Genomic DNA, 23,579 nt, shown 5'->3' with positions numbered 1-23,579 from the left:
GGATCGACCGCATTTCGTTTCTCCAGTCATCTTTGGATGGACATTTGGGTTGTTTCCACTTTTGGCTCTCATGATTAGTGTTGACAGGGTCATTCATGGATAAGTTTTTGTGTGGACATTTGTTTTCAACTTTCCTGGGCCTACACCTGGGCGTGGAATCACCGAGTTGATTTTTAAAAAGAGAAATGGAAATCTACTCACACGAAATCCCTTTTCTTGTTTTGCATTTTTCGATTTTATTTTTTTATATTTTTTTGCTGAGGAAGATTGGCCCTGAGCTAACATCTGTGCCCATCTTCTTCTATTTTGTATGTGGGACGCCACCACAGCATGGCTTGATGAGCGGTGTGTAGGTCCAGGCTTGGGATCCAAACCCACGTACCCCGGGCTGCCGAAGCAGAGCACACGAACTTAACCACTACACCCCAGGGCCAGGCCTTCAATTTTATTTTTAATTCACATAAAGCCCACTCTTTTTGGTGTACAATTCTATGAACTTTGACAAATCACTCATGTAACCGCCACAGTCAAGGTACAGAAGAGTTCCACTACCCCTCCCCAAATTCTCTTGCTAACCCCCTCCTTTGGAGTCAATCTCTCCCCCTCCCCGGCAATCGAGGATTTGCTCCCTGTCTGCACAGTTTTCCCTTTCCCGAACAAATCTCCCCATCTAGAAATCTTAAGTAGTTGCAATTGTCTTACAGTGCTGTCTGTGGGTCTGTGGAGGCTGGAGCCAGCAGCAGACACACCCTGCCCGAGACCAGCCCCACCCGCCCATTTCTTGCTCTAAACCTTAGACCAGGGTCTAGGGAACTTCTGAGAAGACAAGACTCGTCTCCACTTCCGGCCTCTCCCTTCTCCTGTGGCGGCTGAAGCTGCGGTAGACTCTGGCTTCCTCTCCTTGTCACCCTTGAGACCTTAAAGGAAACCTCTTTCTTGGAGCGGGGACCTTCCTACACCCCCAGCCCTTCCCGGCAAAGGGTGCTTCAGAGGGTCTGCGAATAAGAGTGGGATTTCGATTCCTTGTGAAAATAAAGGTGCAAGACTGGAAATCCTTGAAGTTTTTATTCGGGGGGGGGGGTGGTCTGCAGCACCCATGAACAAGACCGGGGTCCTCGGGGCTGAGAGAGAAAACTGGAAGACACAGGGGTGGGTGACGCCTCTTGGGAGAATGACGATTGGGGGTGTTTAGGGAAAGAGGGATGATCTGAAGCATTGTGGGTCTAAAAGGATGGAGTGGGAGCTTGCTAAGGCGGAGAGGTCTGTGAGGCGACAGTGTGGGAACCCCTGGGCAGGGGGTGGGGGTGGGGAAGGGCGGGACAGAGTGAGGGGTCTCCGGAGGTGGCTGACCTCTGGGTGAACCTGGCTTCTGCCACGGCCTTGAGCAGTGTGACTTAGGGCAAGTTGTGTCTTCTCAGCCTCAGTGGGCTCTTCTGTGACATGGGTACAGGCTTCCCTCTGCGGGCGTGCGGCACGGGTTCAAGCAGATTCTAGACTGACAGGCCCACACAGGCCCGTCAAGGGCTCCTTGAATGTCAGCAGCCACTGGGTCAGCTTCCAGGGACTGTGAGCCCAAGAGTGGGGTGTGAGACTCTTGGAGACCAAGGGAAGGTTCCAGCAGTGTCTAGGGAGCAAACGCTGGGTTTAGGGGGCTCCCCAAGGGTGCCAAGATGACACCACCCGCCCTCCTGCTATAATCTCTCCCCGCAGCCAGATGCACCACCAGGGCCTGCACCAGACAGCGGTCAAGGACACTTCCTGGGCCTGTGAACCGCGTCCGGGCATGAGATAAGACCTTTGACTGGAATGAAAAGGTAGAAATGGTTCACGGAACAGAGCAGCTCGCGCCCTGAGATCTCACTTTGGTCGAAAAAAACTCGGGAGCGCGCACGCGGAGAAAGACCTGGAAGGACAGGACCTGGGTATGGCTTAGGGAGGCAGGAATGTTAAGTCTTTATTTTTTTCATCTTTGCTTGGCTCTGGGTTCCATACTGCCCAGGGACTGCTTTCATGACTCAGTGGTTATGGTAAACCAAGCTTTAAGGGCCGCCCTGCCCTCCTGGTCAGGCCTCAGCTCCAGGTGCGGTGGGCTCCGACCTCCGCTCCCACCCTCTCCCCTCCCTTACTCTGCTCCTCAGACCCGCCCGCTCCTCACTGCATCGCCTTCGCCCATGCGGTTTCCTCTTCCTCTCCCCACGAAGCGCTGGGGGAGGGGTTCCTGGCCACCTTCTGTAGACTGGCCCCACCCCACGAGGCGCTGGGGGAGGGGGGTCCTGGCCACCTTTTCCAGACGGGTGCCAGGGGCTCGCTCTCACAGCTCTCTACTTCCTCTGGGGGTCTGATCACCCTCAACTCGGGGAGGGGCGCCAGGACATCTCTCGGCCTTCAAAGCCGGCAGAACTCAGAAGGATGCGGGGCCCTCCTATGTAGCCTTCAGAGGATAGCGGCTCGAACCTGGACTTCGGGCCACTCTGAACCAATTTTAATGCCGTGCACTGCTGTTCAATTCGGATTTTACTCTTAACCTGAGACCTCATCAAATATGCTTTGCCCACCCTTTCTAACTCGCACCCCGGAGTGCAGCCTGCAGAGCTAGGCTCCTCGTCCGCCGTGTCCCCCGGAGCCCCAGGGCAGTGAAGGAAGGTGCCACACGGCCAGTGGTGTCCCAGACCCTTTATTTGGTGTCCGCACTCAGGCCTGCATCACGGGCCTCGACTTCTCGGCCTGCAGCTTCACTCCAGAGCCTGCGAAGCCGGTGCCGCCCTGGGAGGGAGAGAAGGCCAAGGTGGAGGCCGGGGGCTGCAAGCGGCCGCGGGGGGTCCTAGGCCCGCAAGGAGAGGCAGGACCCTGGCTAGGCAGGGCAGGGGCGGGGCCTGGGGCAAAGGGGCGGGGCCTGGAGGGGCGGGCCTTCTGGGAAGAGGGCGGAGTCCCGGGGAGGGGCGGGGCCAGGGAGGAGGCGGGGCCTCGGGAAGGGGCAGGGCCCTGGGGAGGAGGGCCGCTCACCCGCTGCAGCACGATGATGTCGCGGTCCGTGAGCTTCTCCCCGTTCACTGGGTCCACCATGTCCTTCCGAATGAGCTTCTCCACACACTCGAGGGTGACCACGGCCCCACTGCGGTGAGGGTGAGGGTGAGGGTGGGGGGCGCCGATCAGAGGTACCCCCCACACACACCCCCGCGGGACAGCCACACCCTGCCCCCTGCGCGGCGCCCCCGTGCCCCCGGGGGACTCACGAGGGCCGCAGCACGGCGCACGGGGTGGCGTTGCTCAGGCTGTCGCGGGTCACGGCGCACACGTAGCGCTCGCTGCGCGTGATGAGCCCCACGCGGTCCACGGAGCCGTCGAGCGGCGTGAAGCGCACGGGCGTCAGGTCCGACATGCGCAGAGGCTTCCCCGACATGGGGCAGGTCACGGTGCGCGACTGCGGGCCGGGGGGCCGCAGGGTCAGCGGCAGGGCTGGGGCCCGGGGTGGGGGGATGGGGGTCCCTGGGAGAGACGGAAGGAGGGGGCTCTCTGGCAAAGTGGGCGCAGGGGCGCTTGCGGGGGGTGCTCACCGGCTTCTCCAGCTTGGTGGCCTTGGCCTCGGGGGTCAGCGACGGGATCCAGAAGCTGGGCAGCGCTTTGTCCTTGTCCTTTCCTGCGGGGCCCGCGCTGGGCCCGGGTTGGGCATCATCTGCGGAGGGAGAGGGGTTCGGATGCCGCCCCCAGGGAGGCCCCGGCCCCGCGGGTCCCCGTCCCCCTGTAAGTCCGCTCCCCCTCACCTGGGCCGTTGCCCGTGGCGGCCTTGGGCGTGAAGGGGTTGAGGGGCCGGCTCACGATGGACGCCTCCTTCTCCAGGAAGCCCCGCACCTGGTCCTGCGCCGCCGCCCGCTGCAACTCTTTCTGCTCCTCCCGCCGCGCACCCCGCTGCTTCTCGTAGGCCTGCGGGCAGCAGGGGAGAAGGGCGCTAGGCATCCTTCTGGGGGCTGTGGGCTTGGGGCACCCGGGGGGGGGCGTTCTTCCCATTTCACAGGTGGGTAAACTGAGGCCTACACAGGGGAGATCCTGGCAGAGGCACTGTTTGGTAGAGGTTGGTGACCGCCTGGGTGTGCAGCTTTAATCTGCACGTGCGGCTCTGCTCCCTTCGCTTGTCCCTTCCCCTTCTGCAGGGCACCTGTGTGTTTAGCTGGGTGTTTGAGACTTGATGGCTCCTTTATTCCTTGGCAGCAGAGTGGTCAGCAGCTTGGCTGGAGCTTAAACCTGGCCTCTGTCACTGATGAGCCCTGTGAGCTCTCCTGGCCTCAGTTTCTTCATCTGTAAAATGGGCTAACAGTGGCGACCTACCTCAGAGGCTCACTGGGATGGTTACACGGGATGAGTTTTTAAATCACGTAGAACCTTGCCCAGCACACAGTAAGTGCTCAGTCAACGTTACCCGAGGGCTGTTACTGTGTTTATTATAAGGTACGTGTACTATCTGATTTACTTATCAGACCGTGTGTGTTCTGTACACCCTGTCCTGGCGGATGCAGACCTGCCCCTGCCCTCGAGGGGCTCGAGTTCCAGGAGAGTAACGAGCGCTAACATTTATGGAGCCATGAATGTGCAGGTAGTGTGTGAAGACAAGAGGATGTGCGGGCAGTGTGCAAGGATGAGAGGTTGCGCAGGCAGCATGTAGGACGGCAGGATGTGTGGGCAGGGTGCGAGGACGAGAGGAGTTAACACAGTACTGAGCTCTGACACTGCCCTGGGCCACCCAGCTGAGTGAGGAGGGAACACTCATGGTGACTGATGCTCTGGAGGGCTTCCGACATGGTCCCCGCGATGAGGGAGCGCCCCGTCAGCCAGCAGCCTGTGGGTAGGACATGGGCACAGGGGAGGGAACCCACTCACTCAAGACAAAAAACTCAATAAAGGGGCTGGCCTGGTGGTGTAGTGGTTAAGTTGGCATGCTCCACTTTGGTGGCCGGGGGTTCATGGGTTCAGATCCCAGGTGTGGACCGACACACCGCTCATCAAGCCATGCTGTGGTGGCGTCTCACATACAAAATGGAGGAAGGTTGGCACAGATGTTAGCTCAAGGCCAATCTTCCTCACCAAAAAAAAAAAAAAAAAAAAAAGCACCCAAACCAAAAAACCCAAAACTCAACAAGAATCTGACCCTCAGAATTTCCAAGCTCCAGAAAACCCAGCAGGAGGAGGAGGAAGATGGACCAGCTGTGCCTCAAACAAGGTGATAAAGCAGAGTCCCCTCATCCACAGAACGAGTCCACCCATGGAAGCTGGGCCTGGCTCCATAAACGCCTAGAGAATGCTTATCTGTGAGCATCTTCCACATGCCCTGCAGTGTCCTCTAATTTGGCCCTGTCAACCCATTTTAGAGACAATGAAACTGAGGCCCAGTGAGATGAGGTGACACCCACTCACTTAACAAGTATTTACTGAGAACCTAGGACCACAAGCTGGGAGAGACCCACTCCCTGCCCCTGGGGCCTGCCGTCTAGTGGGGGAGGGGGCACCTGTCAGACAGTCACGTGGAGTCCCAACTGTGACAAGTGGCAGGAGAAGAGATGACAAGGGCAGACCCTGGGGCTCTGGACTAGCGGGAGGTCAGAGGAGCCAACGCTTGGGCTGAAACCTGGACGATGGGAAGGACTGAACCAGGAGCAGAGGGAGGGGACAGTGCACCAGGCAGAGGCCCAGAGGGGAAAAGGAACTTAGACGGGAGGCCCAGTGTGGCTCTGCTTGTGAGCTCAGCATCCAAACCACCCACCCACGCCTTTGTCCCCTTCCCACACCGCTGTCACCTTCATCTGTCGGGCGATCTCCTTCTTCTGGTGCAAAATGTATTCCAGGATTGCCTCCCGCTCATACAGGTAGCCATCTGGGCTGCAGAGAGATGGGGGGGGTGAGAAAACATGGGCCTGGCCCAGGCCACACAGCCAGGGGTTAATGGTCACGTGCCAACATCAGCTCCCACGCAGCATCTTACAGGCAGCCGCTCACAGTGTGCAGCTCTGCTAGGAGCGGACCGCAGTGTTTTAACCCTCCCTGCTCTGTGATGTGCTCTGACGTGCAGGGAAATCTCATGCAGTAAATGTGAACGCCTGGGTTGTCCAAACCCTGCATGTCCCAAAATGGCCCTTGACCGGCTCCTAGGGGGCACTTCTAAGCCCTTGGCATGTCCTGCCTGATAAGAGTGTCTCTGCTCACCTGGGGGGCCATGTGCTATCAGCTCGACCTCTGGAGGGGCTGGAGACCAACGGCAGCCACACAGCAGCCAGCCAGGCCTCCCGGACCAACCTCCAATAAAAACCCTGGACACCGAGGCTCAGGCGAGCTTCGCTGGTGGTGACACTCGGTGTGTGTTGTCACACATTGTTGCTGCGAGAATCGATGCTGTTCCTGTGACTCCACTGGGAGAGACAACTGAGAGCTGGTGCCTGGTCTCTCCCGGACCCTGTCCCATGCGCCTCTTCCCTTTGCTGATTTTAATCTGTATCCTTTCGTGGTAATAAACTGTCCCTGGGAGCAGAGCAGCTTTGCTGAGTTCTGAGTCCTTCTAGTGAATGACTGAGCCTGAAGGTGGCCTCAGGGACTCTGAACCACAGTCCACTCTCATCACCATCTCTATGAAACTGACCTGTAATTGAGCACATATCTAGTCACTGGACTAAGCACCTTAGACCCACTCTCTCACTCGAGCCTTTGCCAGACCCTACGAGGCAGGTAATGTAAGTGGGACATTTACATTGCCCCACACACGAGCCGTTATTATGGGCCAGGAGATGTTCCAAGAGCCCTGTCCTCAATTATGAATGTCGTCTTTTCCACACCCCGTGGCACAGATCCTAGGATCATGCCCATGTCTCAGACGAGAACCCTGAGGCTCTGAGTGGTTAAGTGGCTTGCTCAGGGCGCCCTGGCTGTGAGGCGGCCAGACCCACATGTGCATCCTCTCCCTGTGGTCCCCTTGTCCTCGCCACCCGTGTTCCCAGCTCACGTGACAACGGGGTCGTGGCAGGGCTGCAGGGAGAGGCAGCAGCAGTCAAAATCCTTGACGGCATCCCGGCTCAGTCGAATGTTCTGGGTCCCGTAGCCTGAGGCCGCTGGGGACAGAGATGGGCAGAGGGATGGAGGGACGGGAGACGTGCTCCTCTCCATACCCCAAGAAAGAGACACAGAGAGAACTCGGTGGGGGGGAGGGGACGGGACTCAGAGAGGAACAGGCTGCCAAGAGCTTAGGCTGTGTGTCTGTGTGACTCTGTGCTGGGGACGGGGCTGCACAACAGGAAGGTGTCGCTCCCCAGAGGACAAGTGACAGGCTGTCACTCAGGCCGTCACTGAGGCAGCAGCTCGGTGGAGAGGCCCACGGCTGACTCCCCTTGGCCCTTCTGGCTCTGTGACCAAGCTCAAGTGCATACACCTTTCTGGGCTCGGCTTCCTCCTCTGGAAGGGCCACGGCAACAGTGACCCCACCCTCAGTGGGAAAGTGGGGGGACTGGATGAGTTCACATACAGAAGGCACTTGACGTAGTGCCCCCCACACAGGGGGAGGGGGTTGCTGGGTCGTGTGGACTCTTATTCATATGGTCATGACCCACAGTGGGGGGACAGAGACAGGCACAGAAGGTACAAGCAGAAGTGCCAAGTGAGATGGTGGTGCCCTCCCACCTGGTACCTGTGTCCTTCTTCTTTTCATGGTAGGTGTAGACGGCCCCCGCGGTGCAGTTCTTGCCGTGGCGTGTCATCCTAGGGCGAGGAAGGGACAGTGGCAGGGCCGTGGGGGCCAGAGGGAGCCCGCCCGGGGAGGACTGGACCCTTATGGCCCTCACAGCTGATCTGCCCCCAAGACGGGACAGCTGGGGGTGGGGACAGTTTTACACACGGTAACTGGTTAAGAAATACCAAGAGGCTCCGAAAAAACAAGATGGCACTTTACCTCGAAAAAGACCCAAGGTTGGCTGGTAGCAGTGGGTGTCAGAAGGGAGGGGTGCACCTTGTGAGTTTCTGTGAGGTCGTGGGAGGAGGGTGATCTGAAATCTGATAGACAGTTCTAGCACCAAAAGTGGATGGGTGTGGCTCCTGACACACGTGGGGAACTGAGGCGCTTGGTGGACCTGCAGGGTGCGTGTGCTTGTGTGCTCTGTGTATGATCACACGCTCGTTTCAACCGAGCGCATGTCTCTGGGTTCCCGTGGTCCTTCTCGTGGATGAAATCACTGTGATTTGAAGCAAAGGCGGAATTTGCGTGATGCTCAAATTGTTCCCTAACGGATCAAGGGCACTGGAATAAATTCTCAGATTTCACAACAAGTGTTACAGCAGAGCTGACCGTCCGTGGAACTCTGGCAAATCAACAGGCAAAAAACCAGCTCCCCCAAAAGGAAAATGAGCGAAGGATATGAAGAGCCAATTGACAGACTGAGCGGCGTATGGAGAGATGCTCAGACTCCTCAAATGAAACTATAGTGAGGTATCACTCTCATCAGGCTGGCGGTCCACCCTTGGAAAACTGGGTGGACCAAGGCGTGGTGGGGATGTGGGGGTTGGTCACAGGACCCCTCGGGTGATGCCTGGGGGAGAGCGGACAGGGTCAGCATCGGGTACACAGGCTGGCGGTTCTTCCGCGAAGTAAGCGATGGCAGTTGTGCACTGGGGTGGATGTACCCCAAAGGCATCCTCAGAGCCACCCACACAGGGAGCAAGGATGAGGATGATCCTGGAGGGGACAGATGGTGACTGTCCACCCTGGAGACCCCCCCAGTCGTGAGATGCAACTGCCTAGGTGTGTACAAAGCATCATGGGTGGATCTTAAGAACACAATGCTGGGTGAAACAGGTACGAAATAAAACGGGATTGCTAACAATCCATGCGTGCTCAACACGACACATTTTAAGGGACCCCTACAAACAAAAGGATCGCAAGTTAGATCGGGTGCCCATGTGGTGGAAGGGATTAACTAGAGGAGAAACAAGAATAAATAAATGAAATGAGAAGGAGGGGGTTATGTGGATCAACGCGTGGAGGCTTAAGCAATATGACCCTCTGTGTGGGCTCGAGTCCAAGGTCGGCCCCCCATGCTGTGTGACTCTGGACTGGTGACTCTCCTTCTCTGAGCCTCAGTTTCCTTTGGTCAACGTGGGGATAACCAGAGGATCTAGCTGACGCGACTGGATGGCTGTGAGGGCTAAAGGGGGTCATGCTCGGAGCCTGGCACACGGGGGCAGGGTGGAAGAGGGGGGCAGACCAAGGGCTTCCAGAATCTAAAAAGCAACTTCATCTTTATTTCCTCCTTCTGGTGGCGTTCAGAAACTTGCCTTTCGCATTCAAAACTTGAAACAAACCTCTCTTTGAGCTACAGCTCTCGCGCTCCCCCTACTGGCGTCTTTCTTCCAGAAGCCAATTTTTGGTTTTAGGCATATTTACGTAGTATAGATGCACAGCCCTGAAGGATGCTGCCGGAAGCGCTTTGACAAATGTAAACACCCTCGTAACCGCCACCCCAGTTGAGATCCAGAATATTTCCATCACCCCAGAAGCGGCCACCGCGCTGCTCAGAGAAGCTAAGCTTGGTGAGACTCCCCACTCGGCCCATGGCTCCCTCCTCCACCCTCCCCTCGCCCCCGGCTTCTGAGCAAGTGTCCAGCACCTGCTGTCTCCCCTCGCTCACCTGCCACCCGCTCCTCCGCCCCGGCCCCCTGCCTTCCGCCCCAGCCCCCCAACTGCCACTCATGAAGGTCGCGCTGACCTCCTCATGGACAAATTCCCCACTCTATTCTTAGTTGTCAACTGCCTTGACCCTCTGCGGCATTTGGCACCGGGCTGCTGGTCTTGTGGCCAAGAGGAGGGCTTTTGTGCCCTTTGGCTTTGCGGACCGGGATGTTTTCCCTCCAGGAGCGAGAGGAACAGCTGTGGAGGGAGCATTTTTTTTTCCTTTGCCAGGTGACAATGGGAACCATCCCAAGACCACTGCTTCGTCCCTGACCTCGTGCCGACTCTTCACACCCTCAGCTCCTCAGTCTTCCAGCCTCTCACCCCACTCTCAAGTCTCTCCCATCGCCACTTTGCAGATGGGTAAACTGAGGCTTAGAGGTGAAGGCGGTGGTTCTCAAAGTAAGGTCCAGGGAACTTGGGGGTCCTTAAGATACTTTCGGGGGGTCCACAAAACTATGTCCATAACGTTAAAACGTATTTGCTTTTGGTCTCATTCTCTCATGAGTGGAGTTTGCCAGAGGCTGTCATCACCGCGACGGCTAACTGAACGTGTGCTTGTCATCCCTGGGCTCTAAAAATGTCTGCTATGTTACACTGAGTGAAAGAAACCAGGTCCAAAGGCCACATACTGTCGATTCCACTTATACGAAATGTCCAGAACAGGCAAATCCACGGAGACAGACAGCAGGCTGGTGGTTGCCACGGGCCGGGAGAAGGGGGCACGAGGAGGAGTGCTAAGGGGTGTGGGGTTTCTACGGGGGTGATGAGAATGTTCGGGAATCAGAAAGTGATGACAGTTGCACAAAATGGTGAAACTATTAAAACCCACTGAATTGTATACCTTAAATGGGTGAATTTTGTGTTGCGTGGATTCTCTCTCAAAAAACTGTTACTATGACTCCACTCACATGAGGGAGTTAAGCATGTGGACAAAGAGAACAGATTAGTGGCTTCCAGGGGAAAGCGGGGGTCGGGGGGCACAAAGGGTGAAGGGGTGCACCTACAATACGACTGACAGACAATAATGTACAGCTGAAATTTCACAAGGTTGTAAACTATCATAATCTCAATAAAAATTTTAAAAAAATTTGTTAGTTTCTGCGGCCGGCCCAGTGGTGTAGCGGTTAAATGTGCACGTTCCGCTTCGGCAGCCTGGGGTTCGGTGGTTCGGATCCCGGGTGCGGACGTGGCACCACTTGGCAAGCCATGCTGTGGCAGGCGTCCCACATATAAAGTAGAGGAAGATGGGCAGGGATGTTAGCTCAGGGCCAGTCTTCCTCAAGAAAAAAAAAAAGAAAGAAAAAAATCGTTAATTTCTAATGCGGCAAGTCTTATAGCGAGAACTCACACAAACAAAAGCTCTTCGGTGTCCTCGATGATTTTGAAGATCCTGAGACCAAAAAGTTTGAGAACCACTGGCCTAGGGTCGAAGGGCTGGCAGGTGGCAAGGCCAGGATTTCTCTGGATTCGGAGTTTCCCGCGCTAGACTGTCTCCTCAGTGAGGCCCATTTCAAAACAGAAAACAGAACTACTGCCATCTCCTGTCGCTAGTATTTCAGACGAGACACATCCGAAGGAATGTCAGCCGTGGTTTATCATCCTGCTCCTTTCACGAGGGGGGAGACCAGGCTCCCAGAAGCCCCCCGCTGGGCAGCGGCAGAGCCGGACTCGAACCCGGGCAGCCAGAGTCCGGAGCCGCCCTCTGGTCCCCCCAAGGAAGCTCACAATCCGAGACTAAACGTGGAGCCATTCCTGTTTTCGTACGATGTCGTCAAACTCCAGACTATTTTTTCCTCTTTCAACACATCTCAGTTCCGACACTGAATTCTGCCTGGAGACATTCGTGCTCCATCTAGGTTTCATCAAAGTGACAGCTGCAAACAGACATCCACGTGCTCCGGTCGTTCCAAACGCACTTAAAAGTTTTCCGAAAACTGAATTGAATATCAGTGCTTAAATTTAGATTAAAATGAAATAATTAAAAAATTCAGCCCCTCGGTGGCACTAGCCACATATCAAACTGCTCTGCAGCCTCTGGGGACTGGTGGCTTCTGTACTGGGGAGTGCAGTTGGCGCAGTGCTAAGACAAATGACACACAGGTGACCACAATCCCATTAACATATTAATAATTCCTTGACATCATCTACTCTTCAGATGGTGTTTAGATTCCCTGATTATCTCCCAACTGTCTTTTTCCACAGTTGGTATCTTTCTTTCTTTTCCTTTTTTTGGTGAGGAAGACTGGCCTTGAGCTAACATCTGTTGTCAATCTTCCTCTTTTTGCTTGAGGAAGACTGTCACTGAGCTAACATCTGTGCCCATCTTCCTCTGTTTTATATGGGATGCCATCACAGCATGGCTGGATGAGCAGTGCGTAGGTCCAGCCCCGGGATCCGAACCTGTGAACCCTGGGCTGCTGAAGCGAAACGTATGAACCACTGGGCTGGCCCTCTGCAGTGGATTCTTTGAATCCTAAACCAGTGGTTCTGAACCTTTTGGCATGGTCAGCGATCCCTCTGAGAACCCAAAGGATGCTACAAGTCCCTCTCGATAGAATGGCGTGTGTCCCATGGATGGACGCCGGCAGGCCGTCTCCCGGGGTGGAGGCGTCCATGTTAAAGGAACCCAAAGGGCTAACTGCACTTAAGGAAATCAGTGACAAAAAGAGGATGTGTGGAGGCGGGAAAGAGAGAGTTCCCCGACAGCAAGAGGGAGCATGTGAGGTTTTCCTTTAAGGATGGCTGATATTTAAGAAGTTTGGTGAACCTGGCCCTGTTCGAAGCATTTTACACTAGTGACTCCAGCAAACCCCACACTAACCCAAATGGCTGCTACAAAGGCACGAAGAAGGTGCCCACGGTCATGCAGCCGGGGGTAAACACGGGCATCTGAGGCTCTGGCCTTGACCGTCCACTGTGGCACCTGGCGGCAGGTGGCCTCAGGCACTGTGCTGGATTCTCCGCATGGAACGGGACAGCTAGTGTGTGCCTGGTCCTTCCCCTGGAAATCCTGTCCCCTTCCTCCTCTCAGGTTCCATCGAGGTGTCACCTTCTCCAGGAAGCCTGACCCTCCAGGCTGAGTTGGGTGTCCCTTGTGTTCTGACAATGCCCTGAGTTACCGCCGTGATCGCCGCCACCCCTGGGGACTTCCCCCTGCGGACTAGGAGTCCTTCGAGAGGGGGCACAGGTCAGACTCCAGTGTGGGTCCCAGTACTGCCTGGCACCCGGGGGCATGGGGGTGCTCAGAGAGGACGCGAGCGGCTCAGTTAACCCCTTCCGACCCTAGGGCTGGGCGAGGTGTGTCATCGATGAACTAACCCCCAACTGATCAATACAGTGATCACGAGAGCACTAAAGGAACAGACACGACCGTCACATCCTTCAAGCACTCAGGTACCAGCCCCACGCGAAGCCCTTCACCGTCCGAACGTCTCCTCACGACAACCTCCTGAGGTGGGTTCTCCCCATTTTACAGGGGACAAAACAGATGCCCAGAGGGATTAACTGGCCAACTCCTCAGTCTGCTCCCTGACGGACCAGCCCTGGGGAGCTTGTCACAAGGGAACTTTGAAGAAGCCACTCCCTTCAACTACTTCTTGGACGTGGCTCAAGATCAAAACCAAACAGCTCAAATAAAAAATGTGGGAGGAGGGGCCGGCCCAGTGGTGCAGCGGTTAGGTGCACACGTTCCGCTTCGGCGGCCCAGGGTTCACCGTTTTGGATCCCGGGTGTGGACATGGCACCGCTTGGCAAGCCATGCTGTGGTAGGCGTCTCACATACAAAGTAGAGGAAGATGGGCACGGATGTGAGCTCAGGGCCAGTCTTCCTCAGCAAAAAAGAGGAGGATTGGCAGCAGATGTTAGCTCAGGGCTAATCTTCCTCAAAAAAAAAAAAAAAAGTGGGAGGAATGACAGAATTGGAAACTACCATTTTGCAACCCCTGATGACACAGGTGACTCAGGCAATGACTGTCAACGGATGCCATTAAGAGAAAGATGGACGGGAACTGGACATTTGCGGGGTGCTAATTCTCGCTAGTAGAAAGGAAAGACTGCAGCTTGACAACGGCACGTTTGTGCTGTTCCTACCTGCACTAGTCAGCTGGGGCTGCCAAAACAAAGCACCAGGGACTGAGGGGCTAAGACAGAAAATATTTGTTTTCTCAGAGTCCTGGAGGCCGGAAGTCCGAGATCAGGGGCCAGCATGGTTGGGTTCTGGTGAGGACTCTCCGTGGCTTGCAGATGGCGGGCCACCTTCTCGCTCTGTCCTCACAGGGTGGATGGAGAGAGAACCTTGTGGCATCTCTCCTCTTAAAGGGACATCAACCCCAGGGATTAGGATCCCACTCTTATGACCTCACATAACCTTAGTTCCTTCTGTAGAAGCCCCATCTCCAAATAGTCACATTGGGGGGCTTCAACATATGAATTGGTGTGTGTCCTAAACACCACCTGAAGCCCCTGATTAGTTTCACCATCCTTTTTTTTTTTTGAGGAAGATTAGCCCTGAGCCAACATCTGCCGCCAATCCTCCTCTTTTTGCTGAGGAAGACTGGCCCTGAGCTAACATCCGTGCCCATCTTCCTCTACTTTGTATGTGGGACGCCTGCCACAGAATAGCATGCCAACCAGTGCCATGTCCACAGCCGGGATCCGAACTGGCAAGCCCTGGGCCGCAGAGAAGTGGAACGTGTGCACTTAACCGCTGTGCCACCTGGCCGGCCCCTCACCATCCTTAAAAGTAGGACAACCAGGCGTTAGGCAACATGAAGCTACCAGCTCTGAAGCTGTCACGCCAAAATGGCTGAACCTAAATTTAATCAAGACTTTAGATTTAAATTCTTTAATTCTAGGAAGTTAGAGGATAGAGCAGGGATTGACCAAAAAGGGCCAGACAGTAAAGATTTTCAACTTGGCAGGCCATACAGCCCCTGTCACGACTCCTCAATTCTGCCTTGTGTGGCAAAAGCAGCCAGGGACACTATGTAAATGAAGGGGCATGGCTGTTTTCAATAAAACTCTATTTATGGACACTGACATCTGAATCACATACAATTGTCATGGGTCACAAAACATTATTCATCTTTTGATTTTTTCCAATTATCCAAAAATGTTAAAAACATTGTTAGTCTGCAGGCTGTACAAAAACAGGTGGTGATTGCAAATCATATATCTGATACAGGAATTGTATCTAGACTATATTAAAAACTGACAACTCAATGACAAAAAGCCAAATAACCCAATTTAAAAATGGGCAAAGGACTGGAATAGACATTTCTCTAGAGAAGATGCACCAATGGCCGAGAAGCACATGAAATCAGGCTCCACCTCATTCATCGTGAAGGAAATGCAGCGAAAACCACAATGAGATGCCAGTTCACACGCGCGGGGATGACTATGAGCGAAAAGTCAGACAAGAAGAAGTGTGGAGAAACTGGAACCCTCACACACGGAGGCTGGGAGTGGACAATGGAGTGGCCAGTTCGGAAAAGTCGGGCAGGTCCTCCAAAGGTCACACAGAAAATGACCATTTGGTTCAGCAATTCTACTGCCAGTAGGAATGAAAACATACGTCCACATAAAACTTGTACCCGAATGTTCGTAGCAGCCTTATCTGTAATAGCCAAACAGTGGAAACAACCCAAACACCCACTGAATGACCGAATGGACAAACAAAACAAAGTCTATCGCACACAAAGGAATATTACTCGAACACATAAAGAATAAAGTATTGATACATGCTACCAAATGAATGACCCCTGAAAACACTATGCTAAGTAAAAGAAGGCAGGCAGAAAAAAAAAAAATCCATTTATGTGAAATGTCCAGATTAGGTAAATCCATAGAGAGAGAAAGTAGATTAGTGGTTGCAAAGGGCTGGAGGGAGGGGAGAATGGGGACTGCTGGCTAATGGGTACCGAATGTCTTTTTGGTGTGATGAAAATGTTCTAAAACTGACAGTGGTGATGGCTGCACAGCTCTGTGAATATACTAAAAATCACTGAATTTTGCACTTCTAATGGGTGACCTATACGTTATGTGAACTGTTGGAATATGTGATATTCCAATAAAACTGATATTTTATAAAAAGGAGGCCAGCAGGACGGAATAAGTGAAATGAGATTACCAAGAAGCAAAAAGACAAATTCAAACGGTGCGATGATCAACAGACTGACTGACCTAGTTTCTTCAATGAATCAACTACACCAAGAAAAAAACGGGGCGTGGGAGGGAGATCGTCTTAAATTAAGAGAAATTTAAGAGACATAACAGCAATGACTTAACTGGATTCTGATTCAAACATATGCAACTTTTTTTTAAAGGCATTTTAGAGACACATGATTGGATTATTGACCAAGTAATAGGTAATATTCCAGAATCACGGTTGCTTTTATAAAACGTGATAATCGTGTCACGGTCACGTAAGAAAATGTCCCCGGTTTTTCCACATGCATCCTGAAATACTTAGGGCTGAAATGTCATGACGGATAAGATTTACTTTATATATTTAACTTAAAAATATATACTCAGCCAATATGGTAAAAATAATAATCGGCCAATCTGGGCGATAAGGATTCGTATATACTCTCACTTTTCCCTAAGTTTGAACGCTTTCATAACAAAACATTAAACTGCTTACAGGACTCTTCGAGGGCTAAATTCACTCCGAATCGGCAGCCCCGTCAGGATGTGAACCCAGCAACGCTGACCCCAAAGCGCCACGAGAAAAACGTTCAACCCAACACCGACTCAGAGAGGGAAGGGGCTGTCGACAAGGTGCAGAGCAGGCGGCGGCGGGCGACTGCACAATCCTCCGCCCTCCCCATCACAGTCGGGAAACTGAGGCCAGGAAAGGGGTCCTCATCCTCCACTCCCACTCCTTGGACCGCCAGGAGTCCCAGTCTCCTCCTTCCCCTGGGGCCCCCGGCCCATCGCCATCCACCGTGGAACTGCATCTCGCAGGAGAACTGCCACACGGAGGCCAGGCTACCTCCAGGGGCTGCTGGGAGTTGTAGTTCAGCTTCAGACTCGGGGCGCCTGGACTGGTCTATTAATGATCGACAGGGCGTCGGGAATTCGAAATCGTGTGTCCGTTTCCCTCAGGACCCCAGGACTCTAGCCTGCGGGAAGGCGATCCCAGCAACACAAGCCCTTCACCACCTAGAACTCACCTTACAAACGACTCCTCGTTCCTTCGTTGCTTCTTCAACTGTGCCCCTGCACCGGAAAGGAGCGCTGTTTTCCCTCTCCGTTCCGCCCACTTCCGCCCAGCAGGAGAGACCGGAAGTAAAACTGCCCCTAGTTGCGGAGGTACCTCGTCTGGCTTGGTAAGTCCTCCCTTCTGCTCTTTCTCCCTCCGGAAACGTCAGTGGCAACTTAAAGGTTCCGGTTAGTGAAATTGCCGTGAATATCGGACACGCTTAGTACATACTAGGCATTTCGCGAGGCAGGCAATTTCCTTGCTTTACCCAGGCTTTGTGTCTCTCCAAGCCCGAGTTTAAGGACTAATCACTTCCCCCAGGGATGGGGAAGCCCAATACTCCAAGGATATCATCCACTTTTCTTGTTGCAAGTTGAGACAATTTAGAAGGGACAATTCCTCTGTCCCCATTTTATAAATGGAGCAATTAAGAAAGCTCAAGTCAAAGCCTTTCAAATAAACTCGGCAAACGAATTTACTACCGGATACCCACCTACCCCGAGGGACCAAGGCATACAGTTCCCGCCCGTTTCTAGATATGTAGATATCTGGAGACCTAGACGTTTATTTCCCTAGCTCGACATGGCGAGCTGGGGGGGGGGGGGGGGGGACAGGGTATCAGGGGAGGAGGTGCATATGCAGTCCCCCTAAGTGCCCCCACGGGCTCTGAGACCCTGGCCTCCCTATGGAGCTTTGGACCTTAGGTCCTTCATCATAAGGTCCCTTTAAGTACTTTGTCCCTTACCTGAGTCCCGCCCAGGGCAGGTAATCGCAAACCCCGCCCCTCTGCCAGAAACCGGGAACGGACTGCTTGCAAGGAGTGGGGGTCCCCGCCTTCCTCTCCCCTCCCCTCTCTCCTGCTTCCCTTCACAGCTGGCTGCAACTGGCCGAGGAGGCCCCGAGTAAAGAGGAGGGGACAGTGCTCACAAGTCTGGGCAGGTAAGTGAATGTCCCTGGAGACAGAGCCTGGCTCGGTGACCCTGGTGTCCTGGCTCCCCACTTCTCTGGGACCCAGAAGTTCGGGGGCCCCCAAGCCCAGGAATCCAGGGCCCCTGTCCCCTTCTTCCCCTGGACCCAAGAATATGGGCCTCTGTTCTTGCCTCTCCTGCAATCTTTGATCTCTGTGAGTGGATCTGCAGTGGGCACAGAGAGGCATCCATGGAAACTACCAGGAAGGGAGAAATCCCAATCGCCAGTGGACGTGTTCATGCGCACCTACTGTGTGCCAAAACCCATGCTGGGTTCTGCAGACACAATGGAGAAAAAGAGAAGCTCCCGGCTCCAGTCTCTGGAGGCACACTCCCTTGGTTTAAATCCTGCCTCTGAATCTTGCAAACTGTATGACCTTGGGCGAGTTCTTTCACCTCTCTGTGCCTCCGTTTCCTCATCTATAAAATGGGGATCCTAAGAGCACTGCTGTGAAAATTAAACTGAGCTGATCGAGGTAAACTGCCTTGAACAGTGTCTGGCCCAGAATACCGGCTGTGTAAGTGTCTGCTGTTATTGCTATGAGTCATGGACCAGAGTCCCGTCAGGGAGACCTTGCCTTCATTCCCTAGGGGCTGAGGCACCTGTTGTCTGTACCACACCTGGTTCCAGGTGTCCACAAAATATGAGGGGCCACCCCTCTCTGCTGCTGCTATACCTGGGATTGACCACCTGCCTAGACACCTCAGCCCCTGGGGAGCAAGATCAAGGTGAGTGAGTGGGGGAAGGGCCGGTGTCCAGGCGCTGACATCACCATCCCTTGATCCAGGAGCCCTTACCTCTAGTCCCCCCCCTTCCCCATAGCTCTCCATCCCCTTAGGTTCAGGTTCCCCTATGTCCCCAGTCTTAGGAACCTTCCATTTTCCTGTCTCTCCTGTCCTTTGGGCCCAGAAGTCTTCCTGGACTCGCCTGAGGCCCAGAGCTTCCTGGGTGGCCGCAGACGGATCCCACGCGCCAATCACTGGGACCTGGAGCTGCTGACACCGGGGAACTTGGAACGAGAGTGTCAGGAGGAGAGGTGTTCCTGGGAGGAGGCACGGGAGTGCTTTGAGGACAATACTCTGACGGTGAGGGCCTGGGGGCCCTGGACTCCCTCCATCTCTCCAGGCCCTGGGGGGTCCTGGCCATCAACTCCCTCCTCCCTCTGGTCTCAAAAATCAGGGCGGGCCGGTTCAGGGTGTGGAATCTTCCAGTTGACACCCTGCCTTTCCGCCTTCTCCTCCACTCCTACCCCTTCAAGGAGCGCTTCTGGGAGGATTACATATACAACGGCAAAGGAGGTGAGTGGGGTCCAAGACCTCTTGTTCTGTGCAGCTAAGGCAGTCCCTTGCCGTGGGGGCTGAACCAACATCCCCCACCCCAAATTCTGTGCTCCCTGAGTTCCTGGAGGTGGCTGGTAAAGAAATCCCCTCCTTTGAGACTGGAGCCCCTGCCTGAGGAACCCACCACACCTTATTCAGAGGAAGTCCCATGTCCCCAGGAAGGGGGAGGAGTGGGTGGGTGGGGCAGTTACAGCCCTGGGGCCCATCAGACCTCAGTGGGGCTCAGAGGCAGTGGCCCACCTGAGCTCGTCTTTGGAGTCCAGAGCCCCAGCTCTTTCTGCAGCTTGGTTGCTAGGGGGCTGCTCCCTAGCAACGGGGCCTGGCCAGTCCAGGCCAGGTTGGGGATGCCTGTCCTCACCTGCCCACTCCGCTCACCTCCCTCCCCTCCTCTGAGTTCTGAGGTCCCATCAGGGCTGCAGCCTTGTTGCTAAGTGGGGGCTGCTCCTTAGCAACAAGGCCTGGCCAGGCCGGCCAAGGAAGCCCACAGCCCTCACTACCTGGCTGGCTTCCCCTCCCCCACAGCCCCATCCCAGCCTCTGCCTGGTTGCTAAGGAGGCCTTCTCCCTAGCAACCACACCTAGCCAGGCTCAGGACCCAAGGCCTCCTGCCCACCGGAGGACCCCCCTCCGGGGACGGGCTCCCCACCCCCTTGTGGCCTGGTTGCTAGGGGTGGGTGCTCCTTAGCAACCGGCCCTAGGTCTGGGCTGGAGTGGGCCCATTGGAGCCTGGTTGCTAGGGGAGGTAACTGCTTTGCCACAGGCCTTTCAAGGCCTGGTGGCTCCTTGAATCCACCTGAAATATGTCAGAATGGGGAGGGTTTGGCTTCTCGGTGCTTTTTGCTGAGAGTTAAAAGCCTGGGGTTAACTATTTGAGGAGGGCCCCCCTATCCAGGGCTAAAGGAAGTCTCCCCAGCCGCAAGACCTAGCAAGGCCTCACGAAGCTGGTGTTCTCCCGGTACGCCCCGACCCCCCCCCACTTTTCCTCAGACACGAAGCCTTGGATTCCTAAAGGGGCTGCACCTTAGCAAAGGGTCCACATGAGTTCCAGACACCCGGCAATCTGTTACTGGGAGGAGGTTCCAAAGTTCCTCCATTGATACATGAATATTGCCCCCCACACACACACACACACCCCCGCCCTCTGGTAAATTCGGAAGGCTTCCTGTGGATTCTGCTCTTCCTTCAGAGTTGAGGCTTGCCCCCCAGAGGCCTGGTTGGTACAAGAAGCTGCATTCCAGAGGAACCAAGGTTGCCAGATAAGATAAGGACCCCCCCTCCCCGAGTTAAATTTGAATTTTAAATACACAATTTTTTTTTGGTATAAGTATATCCCATGGACATACTTATACTAAAGTTTTCATTGTATACCTAAAATTCACATTTGACTGGGTGTCCTATATTGTTATTTGCTACATCTGGCAGCGCTCAGAGTGGGGCCTCAGAGTTGGCTGTGTGAGCTCCCTCCCCTCCCTGTAGTGTGTCAACTGCAATCTTAACAAATAGGTTGCTTAGGAGGGTCTTGCACCGCCCCATGTCCAAGGAGGGACCTCTGTCTCCGTGGGGACACAGCTGCCGTATTTTCTAGTCCCGGATGAACTTATCACAGGCCCCTCCTGCATTTGTATAATCTCATTGAGTTTTTGCAACCTGTCAGGGTGGGGTTATGGGTCCCATTTTACAGAGCAGGAAATGGAGGCCCAGAAATGAGTGAGGTGAGTTGCCTGAGGTCACACAACTGGGAAGTGGCCCCAGCTCTGCCTTGTTTCCTGTCCAGTCCTCCTCCCCCTGGGGAAAGGCCTTTGGGTGTTGGGGTGGGTGGCAGCCTCTGAGGCCGTGGCTCCCCCTCCCCCCGCAGGGCGTGGACAAGTGGACGTAGCAGGCCTGGCTGTGGGACTGACCTCTGGCATCCTCCTCATTGTCCTCGCTGGCCTGGGAGCCTTTTGGTATCTGCACTGGCGTCGGCGTCGAGGCCAGCAGCCTAGTCCTCAAGAGTAAGGGGGCTTCAGGGAGGAGGGGAGAGAGGATGGGTCGATCTAAAGAGATGGACCAAGGATTGGGGGCAGGTGGGCGCTGATGAAAGAGCTGGAGAGTGAGTCTGTGAGGTTTTCTGTCTAGTTGTGGCATCTCTCTGTTTGTCTGACTGTATCCTGGGTCTCTGGCACACAGTAGGAGCTCATTCAGTATTTGCTGCCTGACTGTCTCTGCACGACCAGGTTTATGTATCATTATCACCCTGGATATTGTATCTGGTGAGGCTGCAGCCTGTGGTCTATGGGTACCTGTGGTATGTCAGTTTCTGTGGTGAGAGGGTGCAGCCTGTGTTTGTGTGTGTCTGTATGACTTGTCTGGGTGTGTCTTTCTCTGTGGCAGAGGCTAAGAGGGTGCTTGAGCATCTGTCTTGGAAGTATAGTGGGTCTGGGGTCTTTTAGGAAGAATTTCTTGTAAAAGGGCATCTGGGAAATTTGTGGTTGTATCTCTGTATTGTGTCTGTCTGTTTCTGGGTGTCTGCCTGTCTATTTGCGGGGCTTTTTCTGCATTACTCTGCCTGTATCTGGAGCACATGTGTGTCGATGAATGAGAGTCTGTGTCAGCAGTTGTTGATTTCTCTGTCTGCCTGTCATTTCGAGGCACTTTTCTGGGGGTAGAGTCCGCTTGAAGGTGACCCTCTTTTTCCCTGGCCCAGCTCCTGCCACCTCTGTCCCCCTACCACTCTCAGAGTCTCTGTCTCCCTAAATCCTCCCTCCTCCCAAACCTGTCCATCTTGTAGGTTTCCCCTGCTAACAGAGCACCTTCTGTCCCCAGGGCCGAGCTCGTCAGCCCCCTGAGCTCTCTCGGCCCACCGACACCCCTGCCTCCGCCTCCGCCCCTACCGCCTGGCCTCCCCACCTACGAGCAGGCGCTGGCGGCCTCGGGCGTGCACGACGCACCTCCGCCCCCTTACACCAGGTACGGGGCGGGGCTTCTGCCCGGGGGCGGGGCGCAGGGGGCGGGCACTGCCGGAGGAGGGGCGTGGGCTCGGGGGCGGAGCTTGGAATTTGGGGCTTATTATCCGGGGCAAGGCTGGGAGCGCGGGGGCGGGGCCCTATGCCATGGTCTGGGGGCGTGGCCCAGCGGGGTGTGTGTGTGTGTGTGTGTGTGTGGTGTGTGTGTGTGTGTGTGGTGTGTGTGTGTGTGTGTGTGTGTGTGGTGTGTGTGTGTGTGTGTGTGTGTGTGTGTGTGTGTGTGGTGGAGCCTTATAGGAGGGTGGGTCTTGTGCCCAGAGGGCCCGGGATTGGCTGAGACGCCCAGGGCGGGTCGGAGTGGTCTTGGTTGAGGGGGGAAAAACAGCCCGGGTTTTGACTCCCCACGTTGCCCCCCCACCTTGCAGCCTCAGGAGGCCTCGCTGAAGGGCAGCTTCCGAGCCGGGGATCCCCGAACTGTGCCCCAGATTCACACCGGATTCCGGAAGCACCCAGGCTTCTTAAACTCTGGACGGAGCTGAGCTGAGGGGGTGGTGGGAGTAGGGGTCGCCGGCCCGAGCCCTAGGCCTACCCTGGCACACGTGTTTCCGCCGCGTACGGATACACGCATGTCCCCGGACAACGTGTTCCCGCGTCCTGGGCCCTGGTGGACCCCCACGCTCTCCTGACTGTGGGGGTACCCGCCAGCCCCACCCCCGGTGTAGGCGCGCGTGGAAACTCGGACCGAGGCGGGCAAGCCGGGTGTGCAGACTCGCGGGTGAGCAGGTGTGACACGGCCATCGCCTTCCAGTACCACGGGCCACGGACACGCAGAGCCCCGCCTGTGCACACGCATGTCTTCGTGCGCTCCCCGTGCGCGCACAGGGGCGCTGTGCAACCCAGGGAAAGGGTGGGGGGCATATTTGCAAGCGTGCTCGGTGGGGGCAGGCTGGCATTACACCCCGGGGGACGAGTTGAGCTCTTCCCCTAAATAAACAGCCTATGGAAAGGAGACCAAAAAAAGCAAAACAATGCAAAAAAATAAAATCAAATAAACTGAATCGCGTTCCCGGGCGCGTCTGCGCACGGTGGAGCTGGCTTTCTGTACTAACGCAGCGCCCTACACCCCCAGGCCCTGCTTGCGCTCTGTCTGTCTCTCTCTCTCTCTCTTTTTTTTTTTTTTGCATTTGCACGGGATTGTGGGAGGAAGCGGAGCGCAGCCAGACACCCCGCCGCCCGCCCCCCTTCCCCTCCCCCCTCCCCCAGCCGCCTTGTGCAAAGATGGCTGCACCGTGAGCGCAGAGGAGGAGGAGGCGGCGGCGGCGGCGGCGAGAGAGCGAGCACCCAGCGCCCGCACCCACCCCGGGGCCGCCCGGGACGCCCCCTCCTGAGCGCTCGCCCCCCCTTCTCTCTTGCAAGCGCCAGGGCAAAGGC

At 55.3% G+C, this 23,579-nt stretch overlaps 2 protein-coding genes across 7 annotated transcripts; one reads left to right on the top strand and one right to left on the bottom strand.

Moving 5' to 3' along the window:
• Nucleotides 1–1,046: 1,046 nt before the first annotated feature.
• On the bottom strand, nt 1,047–16,971 carry NOSIP (nitric oxide synthase interacting protein). 4 transcript variants are annotated; one of them, XR_006891490.1, is made up of 10 exons: nt 9,732–9,754; nt 7,661–7,731; nt 6,983–7,088; nt 5,787–5,868; nt 3,762–3,921; nt 3,555–3,673; nt 3,234–3,421; nt 3,004–3,112; nt 2,556–2,763; nt 1,047–1,624 (listed from the first exon to the last, which is right to left on the bottom strand). XR_006891490.1 is itself a non-coding variant. In XM_046681452.1 (9 exons), the coding sequence occupies exons 2-9, from the start codon at nt 7,728–7,730 to the stop codon at nt 2,692–2,694; spliced, it is 906 nt and encodes a 301-aa protein (XP_046537408.1). In that variant the 5' UTR covers nt 7,731; nt 16,870–16,971; the 3' UTR covers nt 1,047–2,691. The 4 variants fall into 4 exon arrangements, 3 of the variants coding, with proteins under 3 accessions (XP_046537408.1, XP_046537406.1, XP_046537407.1); XM_046681452.1 differs by lacking the exon at nt 9,732–9,754 and adding an exon at nt 16,870–16,971 and having other exon boundaries at nt 1,047–2,763; XM_046681450.1 differs by having other exon boundaries at nt 1,047–2,763.
• A 591-nt stretch (nt 16,972–17,562) lies between these two features.
• On the top strand, nt 17,563–23,261 carry PRRG2 (proline rich and Gla domain 2). 3 transcript variants are annotated; one of them, XM_046681455.1, is made up of 7 exons: nt 17,563–17,837; nt 18,458–18,595; nt 18,780–18,952; nt 19,126–19,165; nt 21,062–21,197; nt 22,009–22,152; nt 22,574–23,261. In XM_046681455.1, the coding sequence occupies exons 2-7, from the start codon at nt 18,511–18,513 to the stop codon at nt 22,590–22,592; spliced, it is 597 nt and encodes a 198-aa protein (XP_046537411.1). In that variant the 5' UTR covers nt 17,563–17,837; nt 18,458–18,510; the 3' UTR covers nt 22,593–23,261. The 3 variants fall into 3 exon arrangements, with proteins under 3 accessions (XP_046537411.1, XP_046537410.1, XP_046537409.1); XM_046681454.1 differs by having other exon boundaries at nt 17,564–17,837; nt 18,498–18,595; nt 18,777–18,952; XM_046681453.1 differs by having other exon boundaries at nt 17,567–17,837; nt 18,777–18,952; nt 22,574–23,168.
• The last annotated feature ends 318 nt before the right edge of the window (nt 23,262–23,579 follow it).

Source organism: Equus quagga, chromosome 13 (genome assembly GCF_021613505.1).
Source record: "Equus quagga isolate Etosha38 chromosome 13, UCLA_HA_Equagga_1.0, whole genome shotgun sequence".
Taxonomy (NCBI): Eukaryota; Metazoa; Chordata; class Mammalia; order Perissodactyla; family Equidae; genus Equus; species Equus quagga.
The sequence above is the reverse complement of the archived record's forward strand: the minus strand, read 5'-3'. Positions and strand labels throughout refer to the sequence as shown.